Here is a 22,437-nt window from a genome sequence, read left to right on the forward strand (position 1 = left end):
GGGGTGAATAACCATGCCACAGGGTGGCACTAGTTTAAGAGGGCCTTGACCCAGTAGGAGCCCAGAGAGTGGATGCTCACTATCCACCAAGCCCCAGCTCAGCAGTGCTGCTTGCCTGTTAGATGAAGCCCTGACCCTAGACATATCAGATCAAGTCCAGTAAAGAGAGGACCCATGATTATGTATTTCAGGGGACTGGCTTTTAATTCTCATTCCAGGATTTTTTTCTTCCTCAGCATCTCACGTTTATTATTTATAAATTTGACTATAATTCTGATGGGGATTTTTTTAAAGCCCTTTTTAATCCTTGAAGGACCTCTGGTGGCACTGTGGTAAAAGCCTTCAGTTGCTAACCAGAAGGTTGGTGGTCCAAACCCACCCGCTGCTCTGCAGGAGAAAGATTGGCAGCCTTGGAAACTCAACAGGGGCAGTTCTACTCTGCCCTGTAGGGTCACTATGACTTGGCATCAACTCAATGGCCAGGGGTTTGGGTTAATCCTTGACTCCCAGACAGTTATTCTTTCCAGAGGGAAAGTCCCTAGGAAGGACTAGAAGTGTCAAGATACACATGGCCTTCTCCTTTGAGGATTCAGAGAAGCTATTGGAGACACAGAAATAGATTTTCTAATGCTCAAAGAGGATGGCTTTTGCTGGTAGTGAGAGTAAAACAAACAAGAAAAATTGTAACAGCAATGAAACATGGCACCTCACTGGTCTGATAACTGAGTTATTGTCACATATTTGAGAAATGGCTGGACTGTATTCAGGAATGCTCAGTGTGTGCCTAGCTCATCCAGTTTACCTTCACTGTGTGGTCTTCACTGGGCAACTTCATCTGGAAAATGGGACAATGATTCCCCTAGGTTACTGTGAGAACCAAAAAAATGAAGGATGCAAAATTACCTGGGGAAGCTGAAAATACCTTTAACTGTGAGTTCTTTTCCCTGTGGTTTCACCCTGACCCAGAGCGAGTGGGTACTCTCTGATTATTTGAAGGATTGACTGATTCTCCTATCTGCAAGGATCTCATATCATTGCCTCATATACCTTGAAATCTACTATTTTAGGGTCTTTTACCTGCTCATCTCTCTACAAGCAAATGGACTTCACTGAGACTCAACTTTTTGGATACACTCTTAGCCAGGGCTAGAAGCTTTTATAATTTCCTATTTATTTATTCATTCATTCATTCATTCATTCATTCATTCATTCATTTTTTGAGAAGGGCATATAAGGAACAGCTCAGAGTATTGGGACCTGTACTCAGAATTACCATGCAGTCTCTAACCCTGTACCCTGACAGTTCTAGATAATATAAAGTTTTCACCTAGAGCTAACTTGTACTATCTTCAGCTTCCTACACTGAGATTCCAACTCTGATCCCCACCACCCCTAAATGGAAGTAGGTCATAGTCTTATGACCATCATCTTTAATGTTAACAACATATTTCATGCCTTCAGTATGTCCTCCTGTATGGCCTCTTAGATCAGCACACATAGGGCATCTAATGATGTCAGCTTTCACAGTGTGGCTCCTGGTCTCCTCTGAAGTTCTAATCATAAGAGATGATCACATCATGCCTTCCAGTTGATCCAAAGAAAATGAAAGAAACTCCTAGGCTTTTATATGCCTATATATTTGCCCAGTTTGCATAGTACTTTCACATACAATGTTAAATAATTGTAACAATATCTTGATAATTATGGTGCTGTTATTTCCATTTTATAAATGACTGAATAAGGGTTCACACACTCAGTTCCTTACCAAAGGTCATACAGCTCTGCCCAGAACATGTACAATCTTTCAGTCGCTCTTACTCAACACCATAGCAGCCACTAGTACCTAAAAGTATACTTTAATCTTACCTAGAAAGATCTTTCTTCCTGAAGAATGTATCTGGGATTCTACAGAATCAGGTCTTTCTTACCTACCCTCTCCTGAATCACTGCTTGGTAATTGGCATGGCCCTCCCAGGTTTCCCAGCAACCCAGGCCTTTGACATTGGCACCACTGCTAATGAAGATCAAGTGTTGCAGGCTCCTGCTTGCTTCCCTGGGTACTAGAATGGCCCTAGACAGCCGGACACTGAACACGCAGGTGTGCAGTTTCAGAGCTACCACTTGCCACCTCCAAAGCCTGAATGTCACCATCAGTCTAAGCGAGGATCACTCATATCTTCTAAGCACACCTACTGTGGCTCTTGCGCTACCACTAAGGGACAGTTTCAACATTTGTAATACCTGATGATTTTCAGGTTAGGAAATGTTACCACTGAATATTATAGAGCCAAACTGGGACTTGTCTGTCACACTGAGCCTGGATGTTCCTACCTCCAGCGTTCTGAATAGTACAGAGGCTCTCTGCACCCTTTCAATGCTGCTAATGACTGCAAAGTTGATCTTCTGTTTGAAAGCAGAATGCTTTTGCCAAATTTATTTTTTAAAAAAAGAAGTTTCAATTTCTAGAATGTCATCATGTTGGTGAGAGTTTGGAAACAAGCCCATATTTTCTCTAATGTGACCAGTTCCAGGTAGCATAAAATTTGGTGCGAGTATTGACAAAGTAGAGCATTTACATCAAAAGATGGCTATACTGATGGGAGATTTGAAAGAATTAAGAAATACTACTTTTAAAAGACAAAAGAAAGTGTCTTTAATACTTGAGGAGCTCTCATTGAGATACATAAATTGGTTTATTCTATAATCTTTAAGCATATGCTGAGTGCTCACTGAGTGCCAGCCTCCAGAGATAATGAGAAAACTAAATTCTATGCCCTTTGAAAGGAATTAGGACAGGCTGGTAAAAGTTCAGGGAGGCCAAGTTCAGTGCAACGTAAGAACTTTGTGAGGTGGGCTCCAATGATGTGGGATTCCTCTCAAAGTGGGGAGTTCTCCTTCTTTGAATGAAGTTAAGGGGTCGCTTGTTGACCATACCAAAAACGATAGAATTCTTTCCTGAATTGGATACTAAATTCAAGGAATTTCTAACCAGCCCTGGTGGTGTAGTGCCTAAGATATTTTGACTGTTAACCAGAAGGCAGGCAGTTCAAACCCACTAGCCACTCCTTGAAAGGAAAATTGAGCAATCTACTTCCGTAGAGATGCCACCTCAGAAACCCAAAGAGGGGTTGCTATAAGTCAAATCGACTCAATGGCGGTGAGTTTTTTAGAGTTTAACTAGTTATAACTTAGCATATAAATTCAACCATGCTAAAACAATATAGAATATTACATACTCCTCTCCATGGTTTATCTGGTCCAACTCCACGCTGCACACTACGCAACTGAAAGGTAGTACCATTTCTAGTATAAGTGGTGGCCTTTTGCCCTCATACACATTGTCCTCTGATTGCTCTCCTCTCCTGAAAGAATTCTGCAGAGTGTGAACAAACCAGGAGGTCAGTTTTTCCCCCCTGAGTTGTACCATGACAGCCACGATGAGAGAGTTAAGGCCTGGAGAATGGAGGTGTCTCTTTGGAGGCAAGTCAAGCCAACAGACATTCATTGAGACCTCAGGATGCTTAAGACTGTGGAGGGATAAGAAAATGTGAAGAAGAGATCCCATCCTCAAAGATCCTGGGAGTTTTGGGAGAACATGACATGTTTTAGGATAAGACTAAGGAAAGAGAAGGCTGTTTGAAAGCAACTGAGACTGTGGGACCCAGGAGAGGAGGAAGTTTTATTTGGTTCTGTGAATTTATGTGGTGCACCTTGAAAGGAGCACGATTGTAACAGAAGAGATGGAGAGGAGAGTGGATGTAGCCTTCTGGACAGAAAGAAATATTGTGGACAAAAGGCAGGGATGGACAAAGGCTTTATAGAGATTATAAGCAGTTCTGTTTGACTGGAGAGTAGAGAGGTACAGGAAGAAAGGAGCAAAGATCCCAACATGTGCCCATTTTTACCTCCTTTTTACTTTTTCTAAGAAGAGTGAGATATGTTTAAGAAGTTGTTCTTTCCACACACACACACCAAGGGTATGTGTGCATACTTTAGGGCAAGACAAGGATTTCTATGTAGAAGAATAATCATTTAGTCTTCTGCTATGATTTTTGGAGGCTTTATTTACTTGCTTCAAACTTCAAGAATAATTTGACTGGATATATTAGAAGAAATAATTTCATCCAGTTGAAATTTACTGCCCAAGCTCTGCAAGATATTTCTGAATAACCCTCAGTACATAATGCTGGCCCAGGTCCCTTCTGTACTGAGAAAGGGAGGTTGGGATTCTAAGAGCCATCACTCAGTTTATCCAGCAAAGGCTGTTGTAATATACCAATGTTTGTCTTTTCTTTGTTAAATGTCATAATGCTCTTCTTATTCTTTTTCCATTTCAAGGGACTTCCTGAAAGCTGGAGACAAGGAGAACATTTTTAACGCAGACCATTTCCCTCTCTGGTACCGAAGAGCTGCAGAGCAGCTTCCCGGGAGCTTTGTCTACTCGATCCCATTTAGCACAGGTGGGTGTCCTTCTTAGAGGCAGGCTCTGTTTGTCTGATCCTGCTAGCCTAGGCAGAGTGTGGGGGACTGCCTGAATGCCGAGAGGAGCCAAGATCAGCTCTGAGAGACCATATTGTATATTGGGCCAGCATTGAGCAGATGGCCTATTCCATAAGTATGTTGTTGTTGTTGTTATGTGCCATGGAGTAAGCCCCAATTCATAGTGACCCCTCCTTGGGTTTCTGAGGCGGCATCACTGCAGAAGTAGATTGCCCAGCCTTCCTTCCAAGGAGTGGCTGGTGGGTTTGAACTGCCAGCCTTCTGGTTAGCATTCAAGTGCCTTAGGCACCATGCTACCAGAGCACCTACCCATAAGTATAATGGCTCCAAATAAAATGAAGATGAAGATTCTGCATACCCAAATGTAAAGAGCATTTCAGGAAGCAGGACTGATAATTTCTGCCTCATAGAATCTGAATACAAACTTCTCAGTAGACTTTTTTGTTTCTTTTTACAGTTGTTATGGCCCTGCTTAGAGAAGTTAAGAGAAACTTAATCTACTTTGCCCAAACCTTTAGCAAGTCACTTCACTTTGGAGGTCCACAATTCCCCATTTCAATGGAAGTGACTGAAATTGATATGCAGGAAGAAGAAGGCTTGTACAGCCTTACACTCTCCTGATAGAGGTATGCAGTGATTAATGAGAGGCATGGAGCCGATGATTTTTTCAGTCCTCAGATTGTATGATTTATGAAAAAAGTAAGATGACCTCCCTCCATAAAGAAGCAAGTACTGTCTTATTTCAACCAGTCTTAGAAGCAAGAGAGCCTTTCAGTTGTACTTGACTCTTTCTTCTCTCATCCATCTGATACTGTTGATGGTCTCTATGTATAAGGCCATACACTGGACATTGTAGCAACTTTAGAGATGAATGAAACCTGGCTTTATAAACTTGGATTGCTCTGGACAATTTAACCTGTAATTAGTGATATTTACCATTATAACCATTCATATTAATCTCTAACAAGCATTCCTAACTCAGCTCTAAAGGAGGCTCTCCAGTTCTCATTGTGGAGTCCTTCTCCTTGAATGTAGGTGACTTCTTATTTCCCTGAATAAAGACGTTTTCAGATAAAGTGCTTTTGAAATTCACAGAGGATGTGTTGACAAGAATTGTCCAATAATTTGTTGAATGGATTAAGATGAGAGTCCCCCATTCATTAATATATCCAAGGAAAGCCAAATATTATTGAAGAAATTACCTCACTGGGTGGGATTTCAGATGAGATAATCTACTAGATCCTTTTCAAGCCTAAGAGTCTTCGAGTCTGTGCTCATTTGCTGATGAGGCTGTGTGAACACATTCTCATGCCCATGTATCCTTCTTAATACATTTCTGGGTGACTAATTCTCCTTCTGGACATTTGTCTGCATCACACTTTATTGTTGAAAAACTCACAAAGAAGCAGTGGACTCTCTTACTCTGCTTCACTCCTGTCGATAATAACATCTTCCTTCCACCAAGCAGTCTCATGGGAGTTCCTTTTTCACACTTTAAAGAAAAAAATAGAACTTGGCTTCCTGGATCTGGACTGGAATCATCGAGTTGTCCTTTTGTGACAGTAGCTTTTGCCTAAAACTGAACAGAGAAAGGAGCTATGGAAGAAGAGGACAGTCCCCAAAACTGCCTTGTTTGTGTGTATGTGTTTGTGTGCTTGTTTGTGAGGGACCCTCATGGCAGGTTGCTCTGTTACTATTCATTATTGTTCCCATCAAGAATTATATATGGAGAAAACAAGTTCTGCTTAATTAAGGCTGTGGTTGAATTGTTCTTTTCGTAAAAATAATTGTCATTATACTTTCATTGTAACCATGGAATGAAAGGAAATTTACCTTAGAGTAAAGTTATGGATGCTGTAACATCTTAGGAGATTTCACAATCCTATTAGATTCAGGGAAAATGTAAGAAACCATCAAGTAAAATTCATTGTGGTGGAATTCTCTCTCATTTTCTCTACTGTGTGTTAAATACCTGCATACACACTGCTTCAACTTGGATCAGAAGAAAATTCTTAATTGTTTCAGTAATAAGTGTCTCTAAATCCAGATCTACCTTTTCACTCCTTCTCAATTCAGCTGATTTCCATTCAACTTGCATTCATCTAGCACCTTTATGAGATGGTGCCCCAAGTAACAGTGATTAACTGTGGTCATTCAGAATTTGTGCTCAGGAGCTTCTAAGTTCATGGTTATTGAAGCCATTGTAAATAACTGAAAATCTGTTAATACTATGATCGTATTGCTACCACATTAATAACACTTTGGAGTAAGCATTGCATTCCAGCTCTCTCCCTATTTAGAATGGTTTTGCTCAGAAATACTGGGCTTGAAATAAGAATTTTATAGATCAGTGAAATACTAACCAACAAATCAAAGTTAAAGCTCCCAACTCAAAGTCAAAGAATTTCAGAACTTTATTTCATGCAGTTCTCCATAGCTATATTTAGAGAAACAATATAAATAGTAACCACAACTACCAAAAATATGGTCCCTCCATGGCAGTCAATAATGTCATGCAGAGAGGCTGGAGATTCCCCAGTGTATGTGGTGGTAAGTCGGTGCATTGACTCCTTCAGTCCGAGAGGACTGGCCGTTGTTGTTGTTATGTGCTGTTGAGTCAGACCCGAATCATAGCGACCCCTCCTTGGGTTTCTGAGACAGTATCACTAAGGAAGTAGATTGCCCATTCTAATGGCTTAAGAGAATTAGCAGATCATTCACAGTCCGGATTACTCAAGGTTCTGGGAACCAACCCCCAATGCAATTTGCATATAATTGGTAACATGGACAAATATGGTTACTATCTTAATGAGTAAATTATAACTGTCTCTGTTTTTGTTGTGATGGTTACTTCTTACAGGAACAGTCAACAAAAGCAATGTGGTGACAGCGAGCACCTCCATCCAGCTCCTGGATGAGCGGAAATCTCCTGTGGTAGCAGGTAAAAGATAGAATTCATCAGTGAATATAATGTAAATGTATTTTCCACTCATTTGACCAGTCAACTACTTTATATATATATATATATAATCTGGTTATTCTCTAGGAAGTAGGGTTTGGGAAGAAATTAAAAATTATTTTCTCCTCCATTCTATGTCATCTCCTTCTAACCATGACTCTAACAGCTGGTTGTGCTTGATTTGAAAACAGGAATTTTCCCATGATTTTTGTTCCTAAACTCTTTGCCAATGAAAACTGTTGGTGCATGCAGAGAACTTCTTGACAGTAGATAGCATGCTCATTTAAAGTGAGCCCCAGATCACCAACTTCTGTAGCAGTATGATAACAGTAGGCATACAAGGAAATTGTGGGTTTGTTTTAGGCAAACATAAGATAAAATGTGCTCCTTTTCAAAGAGACTGAGATTCTCATCACCCTAATCCCCCTGGGGAATTAGAGCTGGATGTATCAACAGATGCTAGGCTTGGAACCAGGAGAAAGTAAAACATTTTATAACTGAAAGTCTCAAATTGGGAGAGAAGGCCCTGTCTCTAGTTGACCTCATCTTTCAGGACTGTCAATGTATATTCTGTGGCTGAGTGGGGGTGTTTGTTGATGATATTGTGAGTATAGACCAAGAAGTTGCTATAGACCCTTCTTTGAGGATGGTAGCTATGGACAAAAACAGGACCTGAGATAGTGTCTGGCACATCGTCTATTTCTGATAAATAATTGTTGGATCCATTCATTGCTGGATGGGTGATAACTTCCATGTGCTATCCTGATATTGGGTAGATTTACTAAAGGGAATCATTTTGTTTTCAGCAGGCTTCCTCAGTAAATTGTACCTTATGGTGACTTTGAACATCAACTTCTGTCTTAGAGTACTATTAATATTTGTAGAAAGTAATGCAAACAAACTCATTTGGCTAGGAAGCCAAAATTATTTGGCTAGGAAGTGCTACATTTCCCCTAATCCACTTTATTTCTGACTTATCCTGTGCGCTGCAATTGTATTAGTAGAGGCTGAAAGAGTTGAGAACAGTTGCAATGGTTATTCTTGAGTAATCACGTTGTGGCGAGGAGGACAATCTTATGTGTCTGACATGATCAATGCAGGTACTACAAATAACTAATCAACCAGGGATCTGAGGATTCACTGCTGCTGACTTTACATTTTGTCACCCAGTGTCTCATGTTCCTTGAGGAACGAAGTAGATGGGATCATTTAACTCAGCAGGATTTATTTTTACTTAAAGGGAGGTCAGACTTGCTCCTGGCAGACCCAGCCAGCTAGTTATGGAGGTATATTATCTCCCTGGATCTGGGGCCACACACAACAGCTGTTAGGAAAATTATCTGGCCAAAGCTATTTGTCTTTTTGAACGTTCTTTTTAAAAGCCTCTCATTGGGTTTCTCATTCAGTCATCATTAAGAATGCTCTGGGTCAGCCTGGTTTGTGCCGGCCTAAGGCCACTGCACTCATCCCAGCCACCTTTGTATGAGTTTGCAAACTATAGTCAAATGTTTCCAAATGCTTACATTTCATAAATGCTGATTTGGCTGAGTACAGGCCAGAAGGTTTGGTGGTCCCTTATTGAGTTACACAGCTGACCAGAAACCACAGGTAGGTCATGAGATTATGCTTGTCCTGCCTCAGGTAGGTAGAAGAGACATTATCCTGTTTACCACTTCCCCCATGTATGTCCACTGGCCCCCATTTTCAGAGAATAATTACAGAGCAAGATGAAAAAACACATCGGAGGAAGTGTTTTTAGTTCTTACCTTTTAAAAGTAGAAATTATTAATCTTTTTTTTTTTTTTTTTTAATAAAAAGAAGTATGTTTAGTAGTGTGCTACTTTTGTCAACTACACTACTAACAAGGCAAGGTAAGCAAACCCCATCGTTATCACTGACTGCAAGGCAAGAATCAGCATGAATCTAATTCCCACCTAGAAGGTGACCCAGGATTCATCTTTCCCCCTCTATATTCCTTGTCACCGGCCACTTCTTCTGTAGCAGGTCCTCTCTCATCCTGACTACCCAGAGTTAGGTCAAAACATCCCTGGCTACCCAGGGCCAGGTCATCAGTTACGAGCCACTGGCTCAGGAGTATGCCCAACTCCCTGCACTTCAGACCAGCATGCCGCACCTCCCACCCTCAGCTCCTTGAGGCTAGGTAACAGACTAGAAAGACTGTCCTCCATCAACTATCTGTGCTGCCTTTCTTTGTCATTCAGCCACCTAAGTTAGGACTGTGTCCTTATGACTATCTACTTGGCCCTCTTCTGAATTGGCTACCTGAGCTAAGTCAAAATCCCATCGGCTCTTGTGGGTTCATTAATTCTCTATAATGGCTCACAAAATTCGTGGAGACTACACTTATACTTACAGTTACCCATTTAATTTAACCAGAAAGGATACAAGCAAAGAAACACATCAGGCAAGGTATGGAAGAGTTCTCACCATGAGATTTCCATTGTCCAGTGCCACCCTCTTTTGTTCATGGATATGTTCACCAGTTTAGGAAGCCCTAAGGCACTTGACTGCTAACCAGAAGGCTGGCAGTTCAAACCCACCAGCTGCTCCTTGGAAGGAAGATTGGGCAATCTACTTTCGTAGTGATACACCTCAGAAACCCAAGGAGGGGTTGCTATGAGTCAGGTCTGACTTGACGGCACATAACAACAACAACAACAACAACAACAACAAGGTCTAGGGTCCCTTAGTCATTGGGATCTCCATGAAAATGCATGACTGAACCCTTAATGCATAGCTGTGATCCATCTACTCAATTGAAATATTCATGACTACATCATGCCCCTCCTCCCTTCCAGAAGTTAATTTGCCAGGTGTGAGACCGGTGTAGCCCCTACTTAGTTACACATATTCTAGCGTGGCCTAGGATCTCTGGTAGCATAGTGCCGAAGGCACTTGATTGTTAACCAGAAGGCTGGCGGTTCAAACCCACCAGCCACTCCTCAGAAGGAAGGTTGGGCAATCTACTTCCATAGTTATACCTCAGAAACTCAAGGAGGGGTCGCTATGAGCCGGGCCGGACCTGAAGGCACATAACAACAACAACAACAGTGTGGCCTGGCTAATGTAGAAAACAAAATCCCCTTGATTACTGGCAAACTCCAAGATACAAGATTTTCAGAAACCAGAGACAAAAAAAACCAAATCTAGTTCTTTGTCCCACACAGGTAGGCATGAGGTAAAACAGAATTGCTCAGTTTTGAATTTGAAGGCTGCTTCAGGTGCTGCCACATAAAGACAGTGTCTTCAGGGGGACCTTTCTACCTCCAAAAAGCAGAGTAGCAGCTTTGGTGCATGCCCCAAGTTTCATTGACTCTCACTTAACTCTCACTGCATGATTGTTGTTATTATTGTTGTTGTTGTTAAGTGCCATTGAGTCGTCTCTGACACATAGCAACCCTAGGCACAGCAGAATGAAACACCGCTAGCTCCTGAGCCAGCTCCATGATTCTTGCTACACTTGAAACCATTGCTGCCACTACTGTGTCAATCCACTTTGGTGAGGGCCTTCCCCTCTTTCGTCAACCCTCCACCTTACCAAGTGTTCTGGTTACCTAGTGCCACTGTGACAAGAATATACCACAAATGGGATAGCCATAATAAACAGGAGTTTATTCTTACAATTTAGAGGCTTTAAGTCCAAGTTCAAAGTGCCAAGCTCTAGGGGTTGGGTGAAAGCCCCTCAACCTTGGGGTCCAGCTCTGCCTCCTGCTCCTGGCCCACTGAAGCTAGAGGCATCTCTTCACTCAGGCAGCTGGTGGCTGCTGAGGCTGGGAAGCCCCAAGGTTGGCAAGTAGAAAGGCACAGTCCCGATGTTACCAAACTACATGGCAGGCCATTAACTTAAGTCCATTGTAAGTCCCAAGGTTGGCAAAGCATGGCAGGCTGCTGAATAACAACATGGCTACATTCAGGGTCCAAGTGTGCCATAAGCTAGAGACCATTCCCAAGGCTTCTCCTTATATACAGGAAGCAGGGCACATCCCAAAGGCAGGCACTCAGCTGCTTGTGGTAGATCCCACCATGGAGTTGATTGCCAGTCTCATCATGGGGAATAACTACCACCAGCTGCCCAGCCACTCAACCACACCCAGCCAAGTGGACATACGAACATAACCACCACACCAAGCATGACAGCCTTCTCCAAGAATGGTCCCTTATGACAACATGACCAAAGTATGTGAGACAAAGTCTGGCCATTCTTGCCTCCAAGGAGCATTCTGGCTGCACTTCCTGCAGGACAGACCTGTTAGTTCTTTTAGCAGTTCACAGTACTTTCAGCATTCTTCGCCATCACCACAGCTCAAAAGCATCAACTCTTCTTCGGTCTTCCTTATTCATTGTCCAGCTCTCACATGCATATGAGGCGATTGAAAATACCATGGCTTGTTTCAAGTGCACCTTAGTCCTCAAGGAGACATCTTTGCTCTTTATCACTTGAAAGAGGTCCCTTGCAACCAACTTGCCCAGTGCTATACGTCATCTGATGTCCTGACTGCTGCTTCCGTTGGCATCAGTTGTAGAAACAAGCAATGTGAAGTCTTGGACAATCTCAATCTTTTCTCCATTTATCGTGATGGCTGCTTATAGGTCCAGTTGTGAGGATTTTTGTTTTCTTTATATTGAGCTGTAATCCAACCTGTGGACTATATTCTTCAATCTTCACCAGTAAGTACTTCAAGTCATCTTCACTTTAACAGTTTTGTCATCAGTGTATTGCAGGTTATTAATGATTCTTCCTCCAATTTTGATGCAACGTTCTTCATATAGTCCAGCTTCTCAGATTATTTGCTCAGCATACAGATTAAATAAGTATGGTGAAAGGATACAACCCTGACGCACTCCCTTCTTGATTTCAAACCATGTAGTGTTCCCTTTTTCTGTTTGAATGACAGCCTCCTGGTCTATGTACAGGTTCCTCATGAGTACAATTTAGTGTTCTGGAATTCCCATTCTTCTCAATGTTACCCACAATTTGTTATGATCCACACAGTCAAATGCTTTTGCATAGTCAATAAAACAGAAGTAAACATCTTTCTGGTGTTCTTTACATTGAGCCAAGATCCGTCTTACATCAGCAATGATACCCCTTGTTCCACATGCTCTTCTGAATCTAGCCTGCACCTCTGGAAGTTCTCTGTCAATATATTGCTGCAAGCATCTTTTGATTATCTTCAGTAAGATTTTACTTACATGTGATATTAATGATATTGTTCGATAATTTCTACATTCTTTAGGATCACCTTTCTTTGGAATGGATACAAATATGAATCTCCTCCAGTCAGTTGCCCAGGTAGCTGTCTTCCAAATCTCTTGGCATAACTGAATGAGTGCCTCCAGTGGGGCATCCATATGTTGAAACATCTTAACGGGTATTCCGTCAATTCCTGGAGCCTTGTTCCTTGCCAATTCCCTCAGCACAACTTTGACCTCTTCCCTTAATACAATTGGTTCTTGAACATATGCCACCTCCTGAAATGGATGAAGATTGACCAGTTCTTTTTAGTACGGTGTCTCTGTGTATTCCTTCCGGCTTCTTTTGATGCTTCCTGCATCATTCAATATTTTGCCCATAGAATCTTTCAGTACTACAACTCGAGGCTTAAACTTTTTCCTCAGTTCTTTCAGCTTGAGAAATCCTGAGTGCGTTCTTCCCTTTGGTTTTTTTAACTCCAAGTCTTTGCACATTTCATTATAATAATTGGCTGTGTCCATGTGAGCTGCTCTTTGAAATCTTCTGTTCAACTCTTTTATCTTGTCATTTCTTCCATTTTCTTTAGCCACTCTTCACTCAAGGGCAAGTTTCAGAGTCTCTTCTGACATCCATTTTGGTCTTTTCTTTCTTTCTCATATTTTTAATGACCTCTTGCTTTCTTCATGGTTGATGCTCTTGATGTCTTCCCACAATTCTTCTGGTTTTTAGTCATTAGTGTTCAATGCATCAAATCTATTCTTTAGATGGTCTCTAAATTCAGGAGGGATATATTCAAGATAATATTCTGACTCTTGTGGACTTGTTTTAATTGTCTTCAACTTCAAATGAACTTGAATATGAGCAGTTGATAGTCTGTTTCACAATCAACTCCTGGCCTGGTTTTGGCTGAAGATATTGAGCTTGTCCATCACCTCTTGCCACAGATATAGTCAATCTGATTCCTGTGTACTCTGTCTGGTGAAGTCCATGTGTATAGCCACCATTTGTGTTGTTGAAAAAAGGTATTTGCAATGAATAACTTGTTGGTCTTGCAAAATTCTATCATGTGATCTCCAGCATTATTTCTGTCAACAAGGCCAAACCTTCCAACTACCAGTGATTCTTCTTTGTTTCTAACTTCTGAATTCTAATCACCAGTGATAAGCAACACATCTTGATTGCATGTTCAGTCAATTTCAGACTGCAGAAATTGATAAAAACCTTCAATTTCCTCATCATTGGCTTTGGTGGTTGGTGCATAAATTTGAATAATAATCATATTAACTGGTCTTCCTTGTAGGCATATGGATATTATCCTATCATTGACAGCACTGTACTTCAGGACAGATCTTGAAACATCTTTTGTGATGATGAATACCACACCATTCCTCTTCAATTTGTCATTCCCAGCTTAGTAGATCATATGGTTGTCTGATTCAAAATGCCCAAAACCTGTCCATTTCAGTTCACTAATGCCTAGGATATCAATCTTTATGTGTTCCATTTCATTTTTGACAACTTTCAATTTTCCTAGATTCATACTTCATACATTCCATGTTCTGATTATTAATAGATATTTGCAGCTGTTTCTCCTCAATTTGAGTCATGCCACATCAGCACATGGAGGTCCTGAAGGGCTTACTTTATCCATATCATTAAGGTTGGTTCTACTCTAATGAGGCAGCTCTTACCCAATCCTATTTTGAGTTCCTTCCAACCCAAGGGGCTGGTCTTCCTGCACTGTATCGGACAGTGTTTCCAAGCTTTTCATAAAGTTGGCCAGTAATGTATCAGACAGTGTTTCTCTGCTATTCATAAGGTTTTCCCTGGCCAATTTTTGAGAAGCAGATGGCTTCCTCCTTCGTCCTAGTCTGTCTTAATCTTTAAGCTGGATTGAAACCTGTATACCATGTGCAACCCTGCTGGCGTCTGAAACACCAGTGGCATAGCCTCAAGCCTCACAGTAATGTACAACCTCACAGGATGACAAACTGACAGACAAGTTTGTCTTCCTTAGCTTTTGGAAACATCTACACCCTCCTCTTACCTAATTCCTACCTGAACCTGCCACTCTGTGGTCCCCGGCTGCTCCTGGTCCCTCGCTTTCCTGGCTCCAGGGGTTTGGGGCCCAGACTTGCCTCCTGCCCTTTTAATCTGGATATCCTGCCACTCCTGAGGTCCCTGAGGCCACCCCTGGTCCCTCCCTTTCCTGGCTCTAGGGGGAATCACTACATGATTAGGTTTGGTGTATTTCCCTCAAATTAGGTAGACATTGTTTACCACTCTAAACCAAAAGGGCCATTCTAATTGGGGAAGAAGCTTTGTTTTGGCAGGTGAAGATGAAAATGTAAGTAGAATTGTCCCCCACTGGCATGCCTCTGACAGCAGGTGGGATATGGCCAACTGGCAGTAATTTTAAGTTTCAATGAAATCCTTCTGTTAAATAGAAATTTATCTGAAAGAAAAGTACAACAACATGGCAAAATGTACACCTTTGCAAATAATTATCAAAGACGCGTTTAAAAGGCCTGCTCAGCTCTCAAGCCTGATGCAGAATTCTTGCATTCATTGGCTACATGTGTCTTGGTTGTAGAAAGAGTATTTTTGTTTTGTTATTTTTTGTTTGTTTTATTCTCTTTTTCTTTCCTTTTTTTTTTTTTTTTTGTTTTTTTTTATTCTCTTTTTCTTTCCTTTTTTTTTTTTGGATTGTTTTCTTTTTTAAACAAAAACACTTAGATACTCATCTGTCAATGACAACTTTGAAGGAAGGGCAGTCAAACCAGGCAGGATTCCATTAATACGTCAACCTTAGTGCATAAATGAGCCCATCCATCTTCTTGGCCAATGACATTGCTTATAGTCCTTCTCTTGAGGAGGCTGCCAACTCCCCAGCTGCCACTAATGTGCTGAATTTTCTTAATTTCTTTCCCACTGTGAAGAAAGGAGTAGTAGGACTTTGTCTTTGGCCTACCAAGGCCCTCTAGAGACCTGGAACCATTTGAGTGTCAGGCCCCTAGTCCATTTTTCTGATGTTATTGGAAAAGCAAATCTTGGATCATAAGGTACACATAGGTTTGCCACTCACTCTATAACTTGCTAAATGTGTGATCTTTGGTCTCTGAGGTGCTGTCTAAAATAGAACCTTACTCTGAGTTGATCTGGGTATAAAATAAGAAAATAAAACAAAATACCTGGATATAAAGAAATACAAACATACCAAGATGTGGGGTTACCCATGTTAATCTTCAGGTTAGTTTATTAATTCATTCATTCATTTGTTCATTTATTCATTCAATAAAAATTTCTTCAGCTCTTGTTTAATGCCAGGCACTCTAGATGTCAATGAATAATAACAAAATCCTGTAATTGATAGCACCTTCTACCAGTGGCCTGTGAAGTAGCAGCTTTTTTAAAGCCATGTCTATACAGGGCAGGGAGCTGTGGTAGCATAGTGGCTAAGGCACTTGACTGCTAACCAGAAGGCTGGCAGTTCAACCCCACCAGCCACTCCTTGGAAGGAAGATGGGGCAATCTACTTCCGTAATGATACTGCCTCGGAAACCCAAGGAGGGGTCGCTATGAGTCAGGTCCGACTCGACGGCACATAACAATAATAACAACATACAGGGAAAATGATTGAAAAGCTGAGCAATTATCTAGTAAATAAGCTTGTGCAAATTAATATGTGGAAGCTCCTAGAGGTCAAGGACTTTGTCTTTTTTATTTTGTGTTCCTCACAGCATAACTCAGTGGAATGCCTGGAGTACAGGCAGTCCCCAGGTTACGAATGTCCGACTTATGTATAAGCACAACCTGTAGTTATGAACCAATTTCCCTAAAGCCTCTTATATTGAAAATATGAGGTACATACAATGGCTCATAATAACAGACTCATGCTACTTTGTGACATGCGTTGAAACATTATTATTACTGTATTATTATGTTAAAGATGTTTTAGTGTATCTGGAAGTATTTCTTTATTTTATTTTGTTTTTTTTTTTTTGCATAGAAAGGTACACTATATACTATGACAGATATTTAGATAACTGACATTAGATATGAACAATACCTAATTTTTCCAACTTAAGTACAAATTCAGCTTAAAGAAACATTCAGGAACAGAACTCATTCATAATAAAAGGAGTACCTTTATAGAGGATAGACTCTTCATGAGAATTTACATTGTAAATTGAATTGAACTCATGGAAGCTTCTTTTGCCATAACTTATTTATTGTTAACTGGAGTTCCACAAAACTTAGATTATGGCTTGTTTTCCATTCTCATCTCAATGGAGTGACCAAGCCCTATAGACGAACTGCTATAGGCACTGCTTCTGCCATGCTAGGGTGAAAATGACCTGGAGAAGAAAAGAAATGCACAAGGAAGAAGAATTGGGCCAAGTTGGAAGGTGTGACTCGGTAGGGGACTTCCTACCCTCCTTAAATGGTCTATTTGACCTCTCCATTCTTCTTTTAAGCTCTTACTTTGACAAATATACAATATGCAATCTCATTTCTTATTAAGAAGTTCAGACTTCTAGATTTTTACAATAAAAACTAATGATTTCTGGATTATTTGTATTTGCTTTATGTTGTTGTTAAGTACCGTCGATTCAGACCCGACTCATAGTGACCCCTCCTTGGGTTTCCGAGGCAGTATCGCTATGGAAGTAGATTGCCCCATCTTCCTTCCGAGGAATGACTGGTGGGTTTGAACCGCCAGCCTTCTGGTTAGCAGTCAAGTGCCTTAGGCACTATGCTGCCAGAGCTCATCTAACCAATTTTCAGAATCCAAGATCTCTCCTAAAGCTTTCCAACCTGATTTCTTATACATATTAGAAACTCTCCAAGGCAAAGACTATCCCAATTATCTTTTTATTATCCATGCCAAGTTCAAAGGCTGATATGTGGAAGAGGTATAATAAATACTGGCTGAAGAAAACATTCAGTGAAATAGATTTCATTTATGAAGGTATAATAAGTTTTCAAATTTTACAAACCAGACAATCAGGACACAGTTCTTGACTAAAACTCTAACAGAAACACATAGAAGGTAAAACTCCAGTTCATTACATTATAATATGATACAGAATAATATGAATATTACAAGAAATAGAAAAATTGTTGGCTGTCTCATCCTCATGGTGATTGTGTTGGATGAATAGTAATCTCTACATCAGCTGAGGTCTTTTCTGATGTCCAGCCATCTAAACATAATGCTTAGAATATCTAATCTGGTCAACAGCAGAAAAAATAGATTGTAGACATTAGCAACATTGGTTTCTTATAGAAACATTTTTTTTAACAGCTCTATTGAGGTATGACTTACCTACCAAAATTAATCTCTTTTAAATGTAAAATTCAATGACTTTTAGTAAACGTCGGAGCTGATCTCCCGTACTGTTCCTTTACAAGAAATACAGGTTGCATTAGTCCGTTCATTGGGTGATAATTGAAAATGCAAGTTATGTGGTCTCATGTGCACAATTCTAGGCAGTGTAATGAAGGGGAATGTTTGATAATAGGACAAAGATCCCATTTTAATCAAGAAATGAGGAAAGCAATTGGTTAGCATCATTGACCATTAGCTACTGTTAGATATGTGCTGTTAAAGCTGGCAATGTTGACTAACATAGTATTTATTATGGAGTTGAGTAAATAACGTTGGCAAGATTTTGTAAGGCAAACATTCAGCATGACAACCTTCCTTTGGTGGGATTTCACATATTTGGTGTATATGAGTTGACTTTTATGTCAAGAATTACATATCAAGCTACATGGATAAACCTCTGCCTTGTTACATCTGAGCAAAGGAAGGGTTTAACTTGGCAGAAATTAATACTTACTGATTAAGTAAGTGGTTTTCAACCAGGAGCAATTTTTCCCCCTAGGGGATATTTGACAACATCTTGAAATATTTTTACATAGACCCAGAGGAAGTCATTCAGACAGAGCAAGGGGATACTGTGGGGTTTAAAATCAGAAACGGAGTGTGTCAGTGTTGTATTCTTTCAGCATAATTACTCAATCTGTATGCTGAGCAAATAATCTGAGAAGTTGACTATATGAAGAAGAATGTGGCATCAGGATTGGAGGGAGACTTATTGACAACCTGCAATATTCAGATGATACAACCTTGCTTGCTGAAGCCCAAAAACTCTGGCCTTCAGTATGAATTGTACTTCAACATAAAGAAAACAAATCATCACAACTGGACCAATTGTGCAACATCATGGTAAATGGAGAAAAGATTGAAGTTGTCAACTGGAACCAGTCAAGAAATTAAATGACTTATTTCATTGGGAAGATCTGCTGCAAAAGACCTCTTTAAAATGTTAAATAAAAAAAAATGTCACTTTGAAGACTAAGTTGCACCTGACCCAAACCATGATGTTCTCACTTGCCTTATATGCATGTACAAGCTGGACAATGAATAAGGAAGACTGAAGAAGAATTGCTGCCTTTAGTTTTCACAAAAAATATTGAGTATACATACCATGGACTGCCAGAAGAAGAAATCTGTCTCAGAAGAAGGACAACCAGAATGCTCCTGAGAAGTGAGGATGGTGAGACTTCATCTCATGCACTTTGAACATGTCCTCAGGAGGAACCAGTTCCTGGGGAAGGACATCCTGCTTAGTAAAATAGTGGGTCCGTGAAAAAGAGAAGAGGAATATCTTCAACATGATGGGCAGACAGTGTGGCTGCAACAGTGGGCTCAAACATAAATGGTTGTAAGGATAGCGCAAGATGGTATTGTTTCATTCTGTTGTACGTAAGGACATTATGTTGGAACTGACTCAATAGCACCTAACAACAATAACAAAAACTTTTTTTAAAAAAACTCCTTATTGTGATTTGGGTTAAAGTTTACAAAGCAGATTCATTTTACATCCAACAGTTCATGCACATTTTGCTTTATGACACTGATTACATTCCCTGTGTTGTAACAGCTCTCTTTCTGCTTCCTCCCTGTGGTTATCCTTTCTCTGTGTCCTCCTTGACTATGCATTCCTGCCTCCCTACCTTTCTACCTATGTAAATGCTGCCCTTCTGATTTCCCACGCTTGATTGTTCTAAGGAGTGCATCTCCCTGGTGTAGTTGTTCAGCTCATAGACGTGTCTGTGGTTTGGCTGAGAGTTAAGCTGTGGGAGTAAGTTCAATTCTAGGCCTGAAAGATCACTCGGCACCATAGTCTTCGGGGTTATACCAGTCTTTATCTGATCAATAAACCTGGTCTTTTTTTTTTTTTTTAATTTTGTTCCATATTTTCTCTCCCACTTTAACCATGATCTCCAATTTTGATCCCTTCTTCAGTGGTTGGGCATTGGTAGCCAGGCACCATCTAGTTCTTCTGGTCTTGAGGACATATAGCCTGACCTTGTCATGGTCCATTAGTCTTTTGGAACTGTTTCCATTTATCTTTGGTTTTCTTCACTCTTCTTTGTTCCAGATGAAAGGAGACCAATATTTATGTCTTAGATGGCCACTTGCAAACTTTTAAGACCCCGGTTGCTACTCACCAAAGTAAGATGTAGAACAGTATTTTTGAATACTCACCAAAAAAAAAAAAAAAAACCTCACTGCTATCGAGTAGGTTCCAATTCTTAGCAACCCCACTTGGTTTCTGAGGCAATAAATCTTTACAGAAGTAGATTTCCCCATCTTTCTTCCATGGAGTGGCTGGTGGGTTTGAACCACCAACCTTCTGGTTAGCAGTCAAATGCCTTAGGCCCTGCACCACCAGAGCTGCTATATTTTTCCAGTTGACCTTGATATCCCCCACAACCATGATCCTGAAGCTACCGACCTAGAGACTCTCTCCCTTAAGGTACTTAGTTGTGGCTAAGAAGTTATCCAGACTTTGCCCCCATTACTGTTAAACTGCATTTGGACATTTTTATAGCATATACAAATACATATGCAGGAATACATACTGTCAAACCTATATATGGCTGTGGGCGTATGTGTTCCCATTCACCTATCCATACCTGATAGTTTTGCCTGTCTACCTTTACATCATCCTGTAGATTAGTGTTTGCTGTTACTAATAATGCAGTATGGTGTATGCAATGTATTTACCTTTATTGGCTTTACCTCTTATGTACCTTTTCATACCTTTGTTTTCTTTAGTGGCATTGTGCTACTCACACACTGTTGTTATATTGCTTTTCCCTTCACCCATATCAATACCTGTCTCAGCTATGCATCTATTTACTTTTCCTTTCCCTCTCCTTCCATCTCTGGTAACCAACAAAGAAAATTTCCTTCTCTATATAAACATTTTCTTGAGTTTTTATAATAATGGACTCATGCAATGTTTGTCCTTCTGTGATTGACTTATTTCACTCAGCATAATGTTCTCCAGGTTCATCCATGTTACAAGGTGATTCTACTTTATTGTTTAGTATTGCTTAGTATTCCACTGTATATGTGTTCAGTATTTTGCTTATCCCTTCATCCATTGATGGGCACTTCGGCTGTTTCCATCTCTTTGCTATTGTGAATAGTGCTGGGATGAACATGAGTGTGCATATATCTATTCATATCCCAGATCTCAACTCTTCAGGATAGATTCCTAATAGTGGGATTGCTGGATCAAATGGTATCTCTTTTTCCAAAGTTTTAAGGAAGCACCAAACCATTTTCCACAGTAGTTGTACCTTTTTACAATCCTACCAGCAGTGTATGAGAGTTCCAATCTCTCCACACTCTCACCAGCATTTGCTGTTTTCTATCTTGTTGAACCCTGCCATTATTGCTGGGGTAAGGTGATATCTCGTGGTTGTTTTGATTTGTGTCTTTTTTATGGCTAGTAATCACAAGCATTTCTTCATGTGTTTGTTGGCTGCCTGCATATCTTCTTTGGTGACGTGTCCATATCTTCTGCCAATTTTCCAATTATATTGTTTGTCTTTTTGATGTTGAGGTGTTGAAGTTTTAAATGTTACAGGTAAGTCGCTTGTTGGGTATGTCATTGCCAAATATTTTTTCCCAATCTGTAGGTTCTCTTTTTAATCTTTTGGAGAAGTCTTTTGATACACATAATAATTTAATTCTTAAAAGGTCCTGGTCATCTAGTTTATCTCCTGCTGTTTATGCATTTTGGGTTATGCTTGATAGCTATTTATATAATAAATTGGTGTCCCTAATTTGCCCCTATTTGATCTTTGATGAACTTTATAGTTTTGGGTTTTACATTTGGGTCTTTGTTCCATCTTCAGTTTGTTTTTGTGTAAGGTGTGAGGCATAGATCTTGTTTCATTTCTTTGTTTGTTTCATTTTTAACAGAAATGTTTCTGATCATCATGACTAGGTAGGCAGTGTGTTACTGGTATCTAGTGAGGCCATAAATACTATAAAATATCTTATAAAGCAAAGGATGGCTTCTTACAGCAAGAATTGACTTGCTTCAAATGTCAGTAATGCTATGGTTGAGTAATGCTGGTTTAAACTGAGAGGCAAAATTCAATTATTGGTATTTCAAATTCATTGTTTTCTCTTATAAGCTAATTTAGAAAAAGATCTTGTTTCATTTCTTCATTTTCTTTTCCAATTATTCAATAATACATATTTAGTACCTACTTTGTACTCAGTGCTAGGGATATAGCTGTTAATAAGTATTTCATAGATGTGGTAGTTTAGTTTGTGTGTCAGCTTGGCTAGGCCTGGTTGAGTGGCTGGGCAGCTGGATGTAGTATTCCCCATGATGAGACTGGTAATCAGCTCCATGGTGGGATCTACCACAAGCAGCTGAGTAAC

At 40.2% G+C, this 22,437-nt stretch overlaps 1 protein-coding gene across 1 annotated transcript in view; it reads left to right on the forward strand.

Moving 5' to 3' along the window:
• The window catches only part of CACNA2D3 (calcium voltage-gated channel auxiliary subunit alpha2delta 3), a 1,513,414-nt gene that overhangs the window by 1,270,285 nt on the left and 220,692 nt on the right, over positions 1-22,437 (forward strand). Inside the window, exons 26-27 of the mRNA XM_007937248.2 lie at positions 4,339-4,460; positions 7,361-7,441. Coding sequence (XP_007935439.1) covers positions 4,339-4,460; positions 7,361-7,441 — 203 coding nt within the window. The remainder of the gene's footprint in view (positions 1-4,338; positions 4,461-7,360; positions 7,442-22,437) is intronic.

The sequence above is a fragment of the Orycteropus afer genome, unplaced genomic scaffold (assembly GCF_000298275.1).
Source record: "Orycteropus afer afer isolate SDZICR_OR568_19922 unplaced genomic scaffold, OryAfe1.0 scaffold00041, whole genome shotgun sequence".
Lineage (NCBI taxonomy): Eukaryota > Metazoa > Chordata > Mammalia > Tubulidentata > Orycteropodidae > Orycteropus > Orycteropus afer.